Source organism: Stigmatopora argus, chromosome 23, assembly GCF_051989625.1.
Source record: "Stigmatopora argus isolate UIUO_Sarg chromosome 23, RoL_Sarg_1.0, whole genome shotgun sequence".
Lineage (NCBI taxonomy): Eukaryota > Metazoa > Chordata > Actinopteri > Syngnathiformes > Syngnathidae > Stigmatopora > Stigmatopora argus.
This window is the reverse complement of record NC_135409.1, coordinates 8,385,358-8,399,410: the sequence shown is the minus strand read 5'-3', so window position 1 is coordinate 8,399,410 and position 14,053 is coordinate 8,385,358. Positions and strand designations below refer to the sequence as shown.

The 14,053-nt window shown below is 41.4% G+C and overlaps 1 protein-coding gene and 1 long non-coding RNA gene across 13 annotated transcripts in view; one reads left to right on the top strand and one right to left on the bottom strand.

Annotated features, from left to right (window-relative positions):
• The window catches only part of LOC144068705 (uncharacterized), a 146,653-nt gene that overhangs the window by 93,346 nt on the left and 39,254 nt on the right, over positions 1-14,053 (top strand). The window lies entirely within an intron of this gene.
• nap1l1 (nucleosome assembly protein 1-like 1) lies at positions 19-9,011 on the bottom strand. Of its 3 annotated transcripts, XM_077593395.1 has the most exons (16): positions 8,860-9,011; positions 7,376-7,414; positions 6,901-6,992; positions 6,165-6,267; positions 5,937-6,078; positions 5,743-5,835; positions 5,482-5,610; positions 5,333-5,404; positions 5,115-5,254; positions 4,885-5,030; positions 3,775-3,794; positions 3,575-3,697; positions 3,464-3,496; positions 2,878-2,928; positions 2,494-2,530; positions 19-815 (listed from the first exon to the last, which is right to left on the bottom strand). In XM_077593395.1, the coding sequence occupies exons 2-15, from the start codon at positions 7,390-7,392 to the stop codon at positions 2,525-2,527; spliced, it is 1,167 nt and encodes a 388-aa protein (XP_077449521.1). In that variant the 5' UTR covers positions 7,393-7,414; positions 8,860-9,011; the 3' UTR covers positions 19-815; positions 2,494-2,524. The 3 variants fall into 3 exon arrangements, with proteins under 3 accessions (XP_077449521.1, XP_077449519.1, XP_077449520.1); XM_077593393.1 differs by lacking the exon at positions 2,494-2,530; XM_077593394.1 differs by lacking the exon at positions 2,494-2,530 and having other exon boundaries at positions 5,755-5,835.

Here is a 14,053-nt window from a genome sequence, read left to right as displayed (position 1 = left end):
AATAATCACAGGAGTCAGTTTGAACATGTTTAAGCAATTTATTCATGGACATTAACATACAGTAATTGATTATTAGTATTTTTGTAGCATAACAATTTGCCTTAACAACAGCTACTCCCCAGGCAAAAAAAGCAACTGAAATACTGCCTCTACATTATGTTGTTGCATCTGTGGCATTTAAAGGGTACAAAAAGTGGGGTCAATTGGCCTTTTTGGGGGTGGAGCTTGTCACTCGCTCCCTCGTTTTGTTTTTTGTTCACAGTGGTAACCAGATACGCATGTAGGAGAGAGAGGCAAGTGAGAAAATAGTGTGCTACTGTTCTGACACAAAATGGTAGACCCTTTTCATACCCTGATTTTTCTTCCATTCCTTGAGTATTTCGCCAATTGACCCCAATCCCATTTGCCGGAATGTTGTACAGGAGTAAGAACGACCTAGCGAAAGCGCTATAGAACAGAACCCCCCCACCCCAAAAAAGGAAAAACGGCATAAGGAACGAGTTTGATCCGGTGTCAATTCCCAGCTGTTGTCTAAGAGCAAATACCACAAAAAGACTTCACAAGAACTACTTTTGCAGTGAAGAACATGCTTTCTTAAAACTGGTATCTTTCAAATTGTCTACCAAGAAAAATACAAAAACATAAGGCGGTGAGTTGCTAGTTTGTTTTTGTAATATATATATTTATTTATATATATACGTTTTCCCCCGTTCTTGAATCTTTTTTTTAATGTTGTTAACAGTGCAGTTGGATCCTGAAGGCAGCGAGGCCACACTTCACTGAGACTTGCACTCAGCTGGGGAGGCCGCATCCTTCTGCAAGAAAAAAATGCAAAAAAATGTGAACAAGTAGGCCAAAATTAACACTAATCTAAACGAAGTAAAAACTACACTACAATATCATCTATGCAATGAGCTGACAATTTAACTAACAAATGAATTGCACTATTTACAATACATTACTCTAGGCTTAACATACAAGCTACAAAAAGTGAATTTTGTATTAATATTATATAACTATACTTGCTTCCAAAAATAGCCATCTACTTAAGGATTACAGAAATCTTATTTAGTCATTTTACTTTATAAATATATTTAAAAATGGTTACACCATCAGGTTTTGAAATAAAAATATAAAAAAAGTCAAATTAGCTCCCTTACTTTGAAGAATGAGTAGCAGCCAAATGCTTAAGTGGAAATGGGGGTTGATGAAAATTGTGTCGCCATTAATTAAAATCTCATCATCACGGAAATTGGGTCATCCTTCCAGAGGCGATGGCGGCTTGACGGCGACTTTTCCGTGGCTCTGTGCCGCGTCAAAATAGCGATACTACGCCGGATGCATCTCAACGCCTGCCTAATCCATTTTAAACTCCCGATTCGAAATGGACTGGGCGGGCTATCGTTGTCAATGAGTTAATGGCTGGCAATGTTTTTTGAGGTGGGAGGATTAAACTCAAGGGTGAAATGGATTAATGACATTCCAAACAACAAACACACAGCCATCAAGAAGCAAAAGCACAAACATGACTAGTAAAAACATCAACATACAGAAATGATACAGGTACAAATGCAGTGCACACTATGGGTTAAACTCCCCCGCCCCCACCCCAAAAAATCCAAACATTGTTAGTTAGGAAGGCATGGCAGCATCACAGAAAAACAAGTATATGATATTTAGATGGAGAGCTGGGCGATGAAACGACAACGATAATTATCGTGAAATTATTTTTGTCAACGTTAATATTAAAAACTTTCGATTAAAAATTTGATCATTTTGAACTGCAATTAGAACACCCGCCCACAACAGAGAATGGGGGCGGTGTTGTGACATAAACGCTAGTTCCAGAACAACTCACAGGAGAAGAGGAAATGTCTTTTTAGAATGTTAGCAATAGGAGCTAAAAAACAGAGCATGAACGCAAAAGGACAATACCACGGCCAAAATGAGCACTTATGAGATGCAGGACAACAAAGAGCTTATCCACTAAATTCTCGCTGGCACTTTTTTATATTTTTTATATTTTTTAAATGCCTAGTAAATACCCGTGCACAAAGAGTAGCCTTATTGAAAATGTTCTTAACCCACTGTCCTCATGAGGACAAAAAATTTAAAACTTATTTTGGGTTAAATTTATCCAACTTTTTTTTGTGTAAATGGCCTTGTGATGTTAATTTACTCTTTGCGAGGCTGAAAATAGTCTGATTGCCAATGGGGATGTGTTCAGTTGATTTTATTATTTATTTCATAATGCACAGCAACTTTTGGTTTGTAGTAATTTATTTACTTATTCACACAAGTTTGAAGTTTCAAATTTGAAACAAAAAAAGGGTGTGATAGTTATCGTAGTAATTATTGATAGACATTTTTTTTTTTAATCGTGATAACATTTTGTCATATCGCCCAGCTCCATTAAATGTATAAAAATAAACTGGGGGATTAAAAAAAATGAAGGCGATGGTAGTAAGCTGACATTTGACAAGCTGTACCTACCGGGACAGGGTTATTTTTCTACTGTCACCACTTAAACCTAGTGAGGAAAAATTTAAGAGGAGCTGACAAAATATGCCAAATATAATGACAGATGGTAGATGAGGAGACACTGAGTAATGGGCAGGGAAAAAACTAGTATTGTACACTATCAAGTCAAGAACAGCATGCTGAAATAAGTCAAAGGTGAATTGATCACAAGACATGGTGGTGAACAGTGTTATTTTAGCAGAGATGCATTGAGATGTAAAAGATGGTATGGATTCTGCATGTTCAATTGACATTGACGACAAATGGCAGTCATGACATGAAGGGACGCTAAACTCAAAAATTATGTCACGGGCAAAAAAAATAAAAATTGGAGAAAAGCCACATTTGGGAACTTACCTTGGGTTCGTAGTCGGGGTCGTTTTCTTCGTCGGCTTCTTCTTCACCCTCCTAAAGGGAAAAAATGTGTTAGTGATTACAGTGGTGAATGATATGCAGATATATATATACACCAAAAATCCACCCATCGCCAATGTTGAAATTATCAACACCTCTTGCTGTTCTCTGCAAAAATAAGATGTGAAATCATATACAATCATACCTCTACTTACGAACGCCTCTAAGAACGAAATTTTCAGGTTCCGAAACCTTTTCGGATGCAAACGAGTGCCTCAAGATACGAAAAAAGAGCCAAGTTACGAAAACTCCAATACATTTCCTATATCCGTCATTTTATTTTGAAATGTTCGCAGATGCCCTGCTTCTTGCTTGACAAATAGATTTTGCATGTTTATTCATTCCAATGGCTTTTTTTATGGGGACCGTTGAACGAATTAGAGTATTTACATATAAAGTACTGCTCTACTTACAAAAGGTTCTACTTTCGAAAAAATTCTGAAACCAATTCATTTCGTAAATAAATAAAAAAAGAGATTTATAGTCCGGAAAATAGTACTAATTTATTTCAAATCATACTGGGCCTCACCTCATCATCAGCCTCCTCGCCTTCTTCGTCATACTACAAAACAAAGGGTTTTTACTTAACAAATTGAAAAGAACTTTTTTTTTTACTTGTTAATTTTGAACCAATACTTACGTCGTCATCGTCATCTTCAATGGCCTCCCCCGTGAAATACAACACGGCCCGGGGAACGATGCGTTCCCGGATGAAATGACCTATCTCAAAGTCGGCTGCCAGGACCGCTTCGGTGTCTTCATCCTGATGAACATTTTTTCTTCAGCGTGGTGTTCAATGAACATGTAGTTGTTCAAGTAGCGAACTTGTTAGCAACTTACCAACTCGCCGCTTTCAGGTACTGCATTGGAGAATAAAAAAAATAAAAAAATAATTTAAAAAAACAGCACATGAGAAAACGGGACCCCAATTGCTGTCAAGGGGAGCAAATACCATATTTTCCGGACTATAAATCACAACCGAATACAAGTCGCACTAGGCAATTAATCCACAATAAACATGAGTCCCAATGGAGTACAAGTATCTTTTTTTTTTAAATACAGAAACAAGAACAAACATTAAATATTACAAGTAATATCACATCTTATTTTTTTGATAACTATATCCAAGAGCTGGGCGATACAACAAAAATTGTTATCACGCTTAAAAAAAAGTCGATATCAATAATTATCACAATAACTCGCATCTTTTTTTCTTTCAAATTTGAAACTTCAAACTTCTGCGAGTAAATTACTTTCCTCCTTATTCAATTACGAAAGTTTTATTTTGATTTATTTAATAAGGGAGAGCACATTAAATTTTTTATACTTATGTTATTGAACATGTAAATTTGTAAGATTGTAGCCAAGGGCTAATTTCCATCTTTAGTCCCTTGTGCAGATTGAAGGTAAACGATAACACACATACCCTTACTTTATAAGAAAAGAAAATATAAATGGTAATTTATCAAGATTTCTAAAAAAAATCAGTATACCGATAATTATCACAATATCTATCACATTTTTTTGTATCAAATTTGAAACTTCACCGTTCTGTAAATAAGTAAATAAATTACGTTCCTCCTTAAATATGAACGTAGCTGTTACCTTATTTCATAAGGAAAGAAAATATAAAATATGTTGTTCCGTTGTGGAATAAAAATAAGACACCTCCCTACTTATACTACAAAAAGTAAAGAATAAAACCGTCTTTTTGATAGGTGTAATTGCAGTTTAAAATTATCAATTTTTTATCAAAACGTTTTTAATATCGAAATTTCACAATAGTTATCGTTATTGTTTTATCGCCCAGCTCTACTACATCCTAAAAAAACAACAAACTCCTGCCAGCCATTGAAAAAAAATACATTAAAGTCACGGGAGCAGGCAAAGGACATAAACGGTGCGACTTATAGTCCAGAAAATATGGTAATTAGATGAAATATTCCTTACCTTCTGGTGGGGTGAAGAAATTGAAAAAGGAGTCGTTGGGGACCGTTTTTGTGACCGTCCTGACGGTGCCGCGGCCCTTGTGCTTCTGCTTCTTCTTGATGGTTTTCAATGTGACGTTTTTGCCTTTTGTCCATTCGATTGTGGATCTTGGGTGCCGCGGCAACAACAAATCAAGTTTAATTTTACAAACAAAAGCAACAACCTATTTTTAGGAGGACAAACCGTCTCACCCTGTGCATGAAACGATCTCCGGTCCATCAAAAGAGAAAGGGTTGCTCTCGTCGGGCTCCGACCTCATTTTGTAGGTTTTTGTCAAAACTGTATTTGAGAAGAAGTCATTGGGCTCGAAGTGGAACTCTAACCCGAAACTCTGCAAGGAAAATCAAAATGGCTGGTCACGCGCCAATATTTGTTCAAAACTTCTTCACATGGAGTATTGCTCACTCACCAAGGGTTGGCCTATATCTGAAAATTTCACTTTAATATCCTGTAAATGTTTTAGGATGGGCTCATCGTGTTCCTGGTGAGAGAGGGGGAGAGTTAGACCAGCGTAGAATGACCAGCAGGTGGCGGCAAAGCACTTTTAGTCAAACAAACCTGCAGCATGTCGCTAAGCAGGTCCACATTTTTGAACACGGTTAACCAGAATTCGGGAATGCCTTTGGGATCCTCCTTCTCTTCGTCTTTTTTCTCTTCCTCTAGCTTGGCCTTCTCTTTCATCTCATCCTAAAAACAGACAGACATTTTTTTTTTTATTACAAAAAAAAAGCATCTATGCTTGCATTTCCACTCCCATACATATGACAGGCATAAAGGAATTAGCGGAGGAAGACATGCAAACATGAACATCATCTGTACCTGCTTACTTACTGTCAGCTCTTCCTCCTCATCTGCTTTCCACTCGCACTCCTCGTCTGTGGGTTCGTACGCTGCTTTGACGATATCGCTTCTCTGGAAGAAATGAGGCGGCCGTATTGAGTATTTTTTTGTTGTTGGGGATGTCAGGTGGTAGTATAGAATCTGCCTTGTAAGCTACAGTGGCGGCGACGTACTTTGTCGAAAAACGGCTGGTAAAGGGCGGCGTACTTTCTCTCCAATTCGTGCACTTCTTCGTAGAACTTGGCCTCGATGTGGACGCATTTCACCTGCAGGTTTTTGAGGGCGTTGATACGTCGCTTGACAACCTTCGGTAAGCTAAAAACGGAGTAAAGCCCGGGGAATGAGGAAAAAATAAAAAAAAAAGATGCGTCTCATAAATTGAAGTTGAAATATGATGTTACCTCTCGATGTACCCTGATGGTGAACCGTTAAGGCCGTCAAGGCCCTCTTGTAGCGCAGCCAGGATTTGTGGATTCTGCATTAGCTGCTCTGTCAGCTGACAAGCTGGGAACACAGACAAATGCTGTCAGCCAGTGAGAAGAGAGACTAAGTAGTTTCATTGGTGTGACGCTTGGAGTGAATTGGCATTTAGTCTAAATTGTCATTAAAAATCTTTGTCTTTTTTATGCTTCTCAGAGCAAGTCACTTGTGTGAATATAAATAAATTAAGATCGTATGTCGAGGTACCACTGTATGGTGTACAAGTGCCATTTTAGGGCTGTATTTTTTTATATTTGTCCCAAGAACCAACATACGTTAAAGTAATATTAAAATAGGGAAGAATTTACAAAATAGGCACCTGTTAATAAATCAAATGAACAGTTTTACTACCAAAAAAAACATAATAGGCTGAGCAAAACAATTTAAAAGTCACAGGCCAAGCCTGGAAAAAGTGCCACTCTAGTTCGAAAAACAGTAATTGTGTTCACAGTTGTGTAATGGACTCTTAAACAACAATGTAGTCATTTCAACATAATTTAAGTGCCTCAGTTGTTGCCGTGGGAACCCTGGCTTGCCTTAAAAGTGGGCCACGACAGCCCAGAAACCCCTCCTGTAGAGTTAGTACTGTGGAATACGACTGTGCCAAGTCACTCTGTTTTTTAGGTGGATGGAATTGATGCATTTCTTCCAAGATACCTTTCCTCTTTGTATTTTCGACCGTCGTCTCCTCCTCTTCTACGTCCTCCACATCTTCCATATCTGCCGGGTCCATCTCAGCTTGGTCTTTACTTTTCAGGGGAGAAAAGAACAGGTCAGCTAAACGTGCTAACAAAAAAACTGGTCCATGGTTCAACTAACACTCATCTCGTCAAGAAGGAGAAATAATTTTGACCAGCACTGTTTTGTACATGTCAAAGAAGCACGTCATGCTGTTTTTATTGTGAACACTGAAACATGACACCAGGCCAAGAGGAGGCGCATAGCAGGTAGGTATCTCACACGTTTATCAGACATTACACGGGCTTTGGTCACACCGCTCGATAAAATAGCTGTACTCAAATATTTCAAGTGTAAAATTGACTCGCTACGTTGTTTCGGCTATGACACAGCTTTTGACTTAAACATCAGTTTACCCCCAAACTGTCAAAGTTTGACAAACGCTCATACTCACTTGTCAATGTCGGCCATCTCAACGGAGTCTCAAGCGATGCTAAAAATAAAGAAAAAAAAGAGAAAACAATGAGTGAGACATTTGAATGACAAATTGGCTGGGACCTGAATTATTCATGACACACCATCTTTGTATTCCCAAATCTATTGTGACAGCGCAAGCTTAATTGCTTAATTGAATGTGTCGACTGCCTTTATGTTTACAGTCAACGCATAATTATTTGGCTCTGGGTGACTGAATTTAACTAACTGTCCAAGATATGCGAAAATTCCAAGAAAAGTGACATTTATCTGCAGACAAAAACGCTAAAATATATATTTTTAATCTCGAGTACCGGTCATACAACCACAAATAATGCTCCAAAAAGTGCACACTAATGCAGACATTTTGCAAGTAGTACTCCATCATATTGATGGAAAGTGCTGTTAAAGACTAAGTAACTGCCGAAGGATACATTTTCCGACGACGGTAATGTAAAAATAAGATTAGCCCATTTCCAATTGAGGGTCAATAAACGAGGGGGGGTTTATACACATCAGGACGCAATTTGACGGTTTACCACGAGCCTGTCCTAACAACCGCTCACACCAATTCACAAATTTTACATCACCTTCGCAGTATATTTTCTCTCCTAATTAATAGATAACGTGGTGAATTATCTGGCAAATAGTTTGTCCCCCCCCCCCCCCAAAAAAAAGACCGCGAACAAGTGGACTCGTCCCAAAAGCACTCTTGCTTATCCTTCTGCGACCACGTGTTGCTCACTCAAGTGGAGCAAACCACGTTTGACCCATGGGGGTGAAATTCCACCGGGTTAAAGAACACAATGGAGCCATCGGTTATCAATTGGGGGAAAGACGGCACGCCGATTCTAGGGCGTTGTCACCGTACAAAACAGCTTGGCTCCCATTTAGCTAATTGGAGCTAACTTTAGCCACCGGCCTTGCATCTTTCCCCATTGTACGATGCGCTTAGCATGTTAGCTTCGAGCTATTGTTAAAAATGCGGTTGTGAAACACAACGTCGACCCTTTTTTGTAATAAAAATATTTACCTGTGACTATCTTTCACCCTTTCCCGTTATATTCCGGTATTTTCACACACCACGTCTGCTGTTTTAATACCGCGTTATGGCGTTTGTTGACTTCCGTACACGAACCAATGCCCCCAAAATAAGGTCAACTCCAAAAACACGACTGGCCGAAATGTGGGCGCATATAGCCGACGCGTTGTTGAAACGACAGTTTTTAAAAATGGTTGTCGTCGTCGCCGCGTGTGGCGGTGTGACAGTGAATTCAACGTGAAAACATGGAGGAGAGCGCTCTCAATGGCCGCTGTCTAGCTGTCTCACTTCACTAGCATTAGCCGCCTACCGTCAACTGACGCCGCTGTTTAAATGCCTACTCTTGATTAAATGTGGCGTCGCAAACGGCGAGTTTAGAGTCGGTTGTCGTCGTTAGTTGGTTTCTATACGCCGGGGCTTACCGTAGCTCTGGGGCCGGCGGTGAGGGCTGTTGAGGTGGGTGCTGCTGCGCAATGAGTCGCTCCGCGGTGCGGGGAGGAGGAGAATCACTCCGCTCGGGTGGCGGTAAAAGAGGAGCGAGAGCCCGCCGCCTGCGCTCATATACAAGTGACGTCATCACGTAAACCGGTAGTCGCCCGGGCAACACTGCGAGCAGGGCGGGGCCAATGACAGTCGCCTCCCGAGAAGTTGATTGACACTTTGTTTGGACAGTTTCATCCCCTCAAAATCTGTCGTTTGATAGAGATGCCAATAAACTGTTTGAAAAAAAACGCGAATGGCAAAAAGTGTAATAGGTGAATGTGAATTGTTGTCTATGTGAGCCCTGCGACTAACGGCGACCAGTCCAGGGTGCAGTCCGCAGGATACAGCGCTTCGCGAGCCTGACCAGGATTAGCTGGGTTGAAAATGAATTAAATTAATGTTCTTTTTAAAAGATTTATCCTGGTGTAGACTTTTTTTATACATCACAAAAGCATGGTGTTTGCAGGTGTGTAGACTTTCAAGGGATGTTCAACTCATTTGAGTTATGACAAACCTCCACGTGATTGACGACTTCACTCATCATGCGGAGGGGTTGTGACGCCGCATTAGATGGAGCAATTGGAGAAAAATCAGGCACCCGAGATCTACCCACGCGGAGCACGGGGCAAGAGTCGGAGGCATCCCAGGGGAACGCACAAGCGTCAGGTCAACTGGCAGGCGCCGCCTGTCCGCTTACACAAGAAGCTTGATAAATACTTAACTAGCCAGCGGCACATGGCGTAAACCTCCTGTTGCATAACAAGCAGGGACTAAGATTTGGGAAGCTGAGGAGGGGGTTGGGTGGGGTGGTCACGTATCCAAGGGTTACCAGCTGAGCTGCCAGCTGTGAGGATGTTGCATCACAAGGCAACGGGCCCAACAGCCGACGTATCGGAGAGGAGAGAGCGGGAAGGTCGGCGCTAAAGTCAGGCTAATCAATACTGCTAATCGTGTGAAATTGAATCGAGTGGAAGGTGCCGAGCTTCTCCTTGCGTCGCCGCCTCCTTCGGCGACTAGGTTTTCAAATTCTGCACGTTTTAGCGATATGATCGCCGGCTAGCCGGGAATATTCATGTTTCAACGCCATTGACTTCCATTGTAAATATGCAAACCCCCCGCCCGAAAAAATGCATTTTTCTCTCATTTTGATAGCTTTGTTGATTGGGCGCAGTCTAACTTCTGCAAATATTATAGATCACATAAACCACATGTGTCAAAGTGGCGGCCCGGGGGCCAAATCTGGCCCGCCGCATCATTTTGTGTGGCCCGGGAAAGTCAATCATGAGTGCCGACTTTCTGTTTTAGGATCAAATTAAAATGAAGAGTATAGATGTATATTAAATGTCCTGATGTTCCCCCTTTTAAATCAATAATTGTCATTTTTTAATCCATTTTTTTCTGTGTTTTTAGTTCAAAAATCATTTTGTAAAATCTAAAAATGTGTTAAAAAAGCTAAAATAAACATTATTTTAGATCTTTAAAAAAACTGAATATTCAGGACTTTTAATCCAGTTCTTTTAATCCATTTATAAAAAAAATATCTAAAATGGTCCGGCCCACATGAAATCTGCTCACCATGTATGTGGCCCGCCAACCAAACTGGGTTTGACACCCCTGACATAAACACTCCGTAAAAAGGGATTTAGGAACAGAACGCCCCATATTTGCTCAGCCCCGATTGAAATGCTCCCCTATTAGAAATCCCCAAATGGATGCTTTGAGGCCATAATATGGCTGCAAACATCCCATGTATGATGAATTAATCATCCCCGCTCTGTCTGAAATGAGATTATTGGTACGTAACAGGCACGGATTCCTCAAAATAGAGTGGATGAGGGTGAAAGCAATCCAAAGAGTGTTGGGGGGGAAAAAGCCTTTTTTTTTCAAGGTTAATCGGCCGCCGTCATCCCGGCCGGAAACTAAAAATGACTAATAAATGAATGAACAGACGCCCCTTCTTGTCTCTCCGATTTGATTTGACGACGCTTAAAAATAGCCCCCCTCTCCCTTCAGCCTCAGCTTTGTGCCGTCAAGCTGCTCCGTAATCCCATTCACTGGTGTCACTATACCATACCCGACCGACCGACCGACCGACGGACCGGCCTTAAAAAACATCGTCGTTAATCTCAGTTGACGGAGATTAACGACGATACTTCACCCAAATAATAATGTCCAAAGTTAGGAGGGGAAAGCAATGCGTCAAACCAGGGGTAGGGAACCTATGGCTCGGGAGCCACATATGGCTCTTTTGATGGGTGCATATGCCTCGCCGCTAACCTGTGAGGTAAACTATGCAAACTCCTGGTGAGAAAGCGCAGGAATAGGAGCGTTATGTTGGTATTATGCAATTGACACTATAATAATAATAACCAAAGGACAGCCCAGCTCTGTTCTGGGCTGTCCTCTGGACTCTGTGGAGGAAGTGGGAGAGCGGAGAATGCTGACCAGGATGATGTCCATCATGGACAGCACCTCCCACCCCCTGCATGAGTCTGTGGAGTCCCTCCGAAGCTCCTTTAGCAATAGACTGCGGCACCCTCATTGCAGGAAGGAGCGCTTCCGCAGATCCTTCCTCCCATCAGTGTGTCAGGCTCTTTAACAAAACAAATGGCTGAGTGTTAAGACCTACCGTATGCATGCATGTACATTTATGTGTATGTATATATGTGCTAAGCAACACGCTTATTTATTTATATATTTATTCATGTATTTATATTATTCATGTATTTATTTATCTATTAACTTACTTCTGACCTATCTATTTATGTCTAAAATGCCTTTCCTATTCCTGCATCCTCACCCTCTTGCTACTGTGACAACGAAATTTCCCGAATACGGGATGAATAAAGTTATCCAATCCAATAATTTATAACTTAACTATAACTTATAATCTTTATTTTAGATAAAAAACTACATTTACACAGATGTGCATCCCTAAAAAAACGGAATGTATGCCATTAACGGCAATAGGCGTCCACATTGGATGGCCATCGCCCTCAATGCTAAGCATGTTGAAAACGCGACTCTCCCGCGCCAATTGCAGTCCAACAATGACGTACCTGTCTCTGACTTTTCCATTGATTTGAGGGTGAATGTACGGGCGTCAAGCGATGTACGCTATGTACGTCCCGAGGGGCCTCCAAAAAAGACGGGCTGACAAGTAGGTTCTAATCATCGGCTTCAATGAAAAGTGCTGCCGAGGCTTATTTTTTTGGGGGGGGGGGTCATTGTCAGCGGTTAAGGCAGGAATGCGGTAGGTTGGGGTGGGGCGGGCGTGTTTGGGATGGCCTTGGTTGAACCAACGCTCGCTCATCCCGTGGGCAACAGACTAGCAAAACGTTAAAATAAGTTTGTACCGCTATTTGCATCCGTTTTTTTTCCCATCTCTTCCATTTGTAGGATTGCCACATTTAGTTAATTTACAGATTTAGTGGTCTGTCATTTTTCAGATGAGGGGATTTTCTGTATATATAGACACACTTGAGTCTATTTACTCGGAAGGACGCGCCAGCTAATTATATCTCCATTCGTCCTTTTAAAGCAGCTACGCCAATAATAGTCTCGACATCACACTGAAAGTGGTTGAAACTCCTTTTTTTTTGTCTACGTCAGGGGTGTCAAACCCAGTTTGGTTGGAGGGCCACATACATGGTGAGCAGATTTCATGTGGGCCGGACCATTTTAGATATAATATTTAGATTTTTTTTTTATAAATGGATTGAAAGAACTGGATTAAAAAAAAACCTGAATATTCCGTTTTTTATAGATCTAAGTCTAGTCTCTTTGTGGGATCTGTCCACCTGATTGGACGGGTTTCACCTACTGATGCATTTTTGGCTCTTGGCTTATGTGTCCCAGGTGTTTGTTTGGGTCATTTTGTCCCACTTTTGATTATTTTGCATGAAAATCCTAATTTTGTAAGATAGAGATAGTGGCATTTTCTAACATTTTGGCCAATTTTAAGCAGGCTAGCCAGGGCAGCGTCATATCTGCGACGCAGGCGTAACCAAAGCCATAGCCAACATCTGATAAGGCGGCATGGGGGGGGTTTGGGGGGCTTAGAGTCAGCAAATTGTGGGCCAAACTAGACGAGGCAGGCCGGCAACCGGAGGAGACGCCGCCTCAGAAATGTCTGAGTCATCGCCTGGCATCCTCTGCTCGCTTAGCGGGCCTCACGTGCCGTTGTCTGCCGTTTAATATTGACTATTTTGTGTAAAATTAGTCTTCCAGGGAGGTTATGGGGTGACATTTAGCCAGAATCTGGGTCCCAAACACGGGTACTTTTATTGCAAAGAGTGGTTGTATTGGAACTGGTCCTGGTCGGTTCTGGTTGGTATTTTTACCCGGGAATTGTGTCTCATATGTGGGTAGATGTATAATAGACAATTTTGTGTAAAATGAATGGACCGGGGAGGTTCTGGGGTGATGTTTAGCCAGAAAGTGTCCAAAACAGGGCTAAATTGGTTAAAAAGAGTGGTTGCATTGGAACTAGGCTTCTCAAATGGTTAAACCGTCCCGTTGCATTTGCGCATTTGTCGTTAATTTTCGACAGCAAACAATTGTTATGTTTAAAGGTGTGTGTCCAACCCCCCCGCCATTCACTTTGCTCTAAAAATAGCATCACCTCCTCCTCCTCCTCCCCCCCCATTAGGACAGACTAGCCTGGGCATCAAATAAGTGCCTGCAAATATTTTTTTTTTTTTAAAAAGGACAAGTGGACTAATCCAGCTAAGAATGAGACTGCAGCAGATCTTTTCATGGCCAGAGTTGGGCTGGCTGTGAGGATTTCAACACCAATGCTGAGCCAGCGCACGCTGCACTGCACATTACCTCATTTACCCATGAAATCCCCACCTTGCACACCAGCCGAGATGAATCACTCGTCCTCTCGCTGAGCTATAGCACCCTTTCCCAGGTGATGTATTTAGCGGGGAGCGTTATCTTGATGTGTCAGGTGAAGAACGAAGTAAGAACAACAACATTTTCGTGTGTTGTGCTTACATAAGGCTACATGAGGTGTTTCCCCTTCTCCTTCCACTTGACTGTCTCCATGGCAACGCCAATCTTAGTCTTCCCTCTCCTCCCGGTATCCCAAAAGGCGAGCCAGAAACGTCTTCATCGTGGCGTATTTAG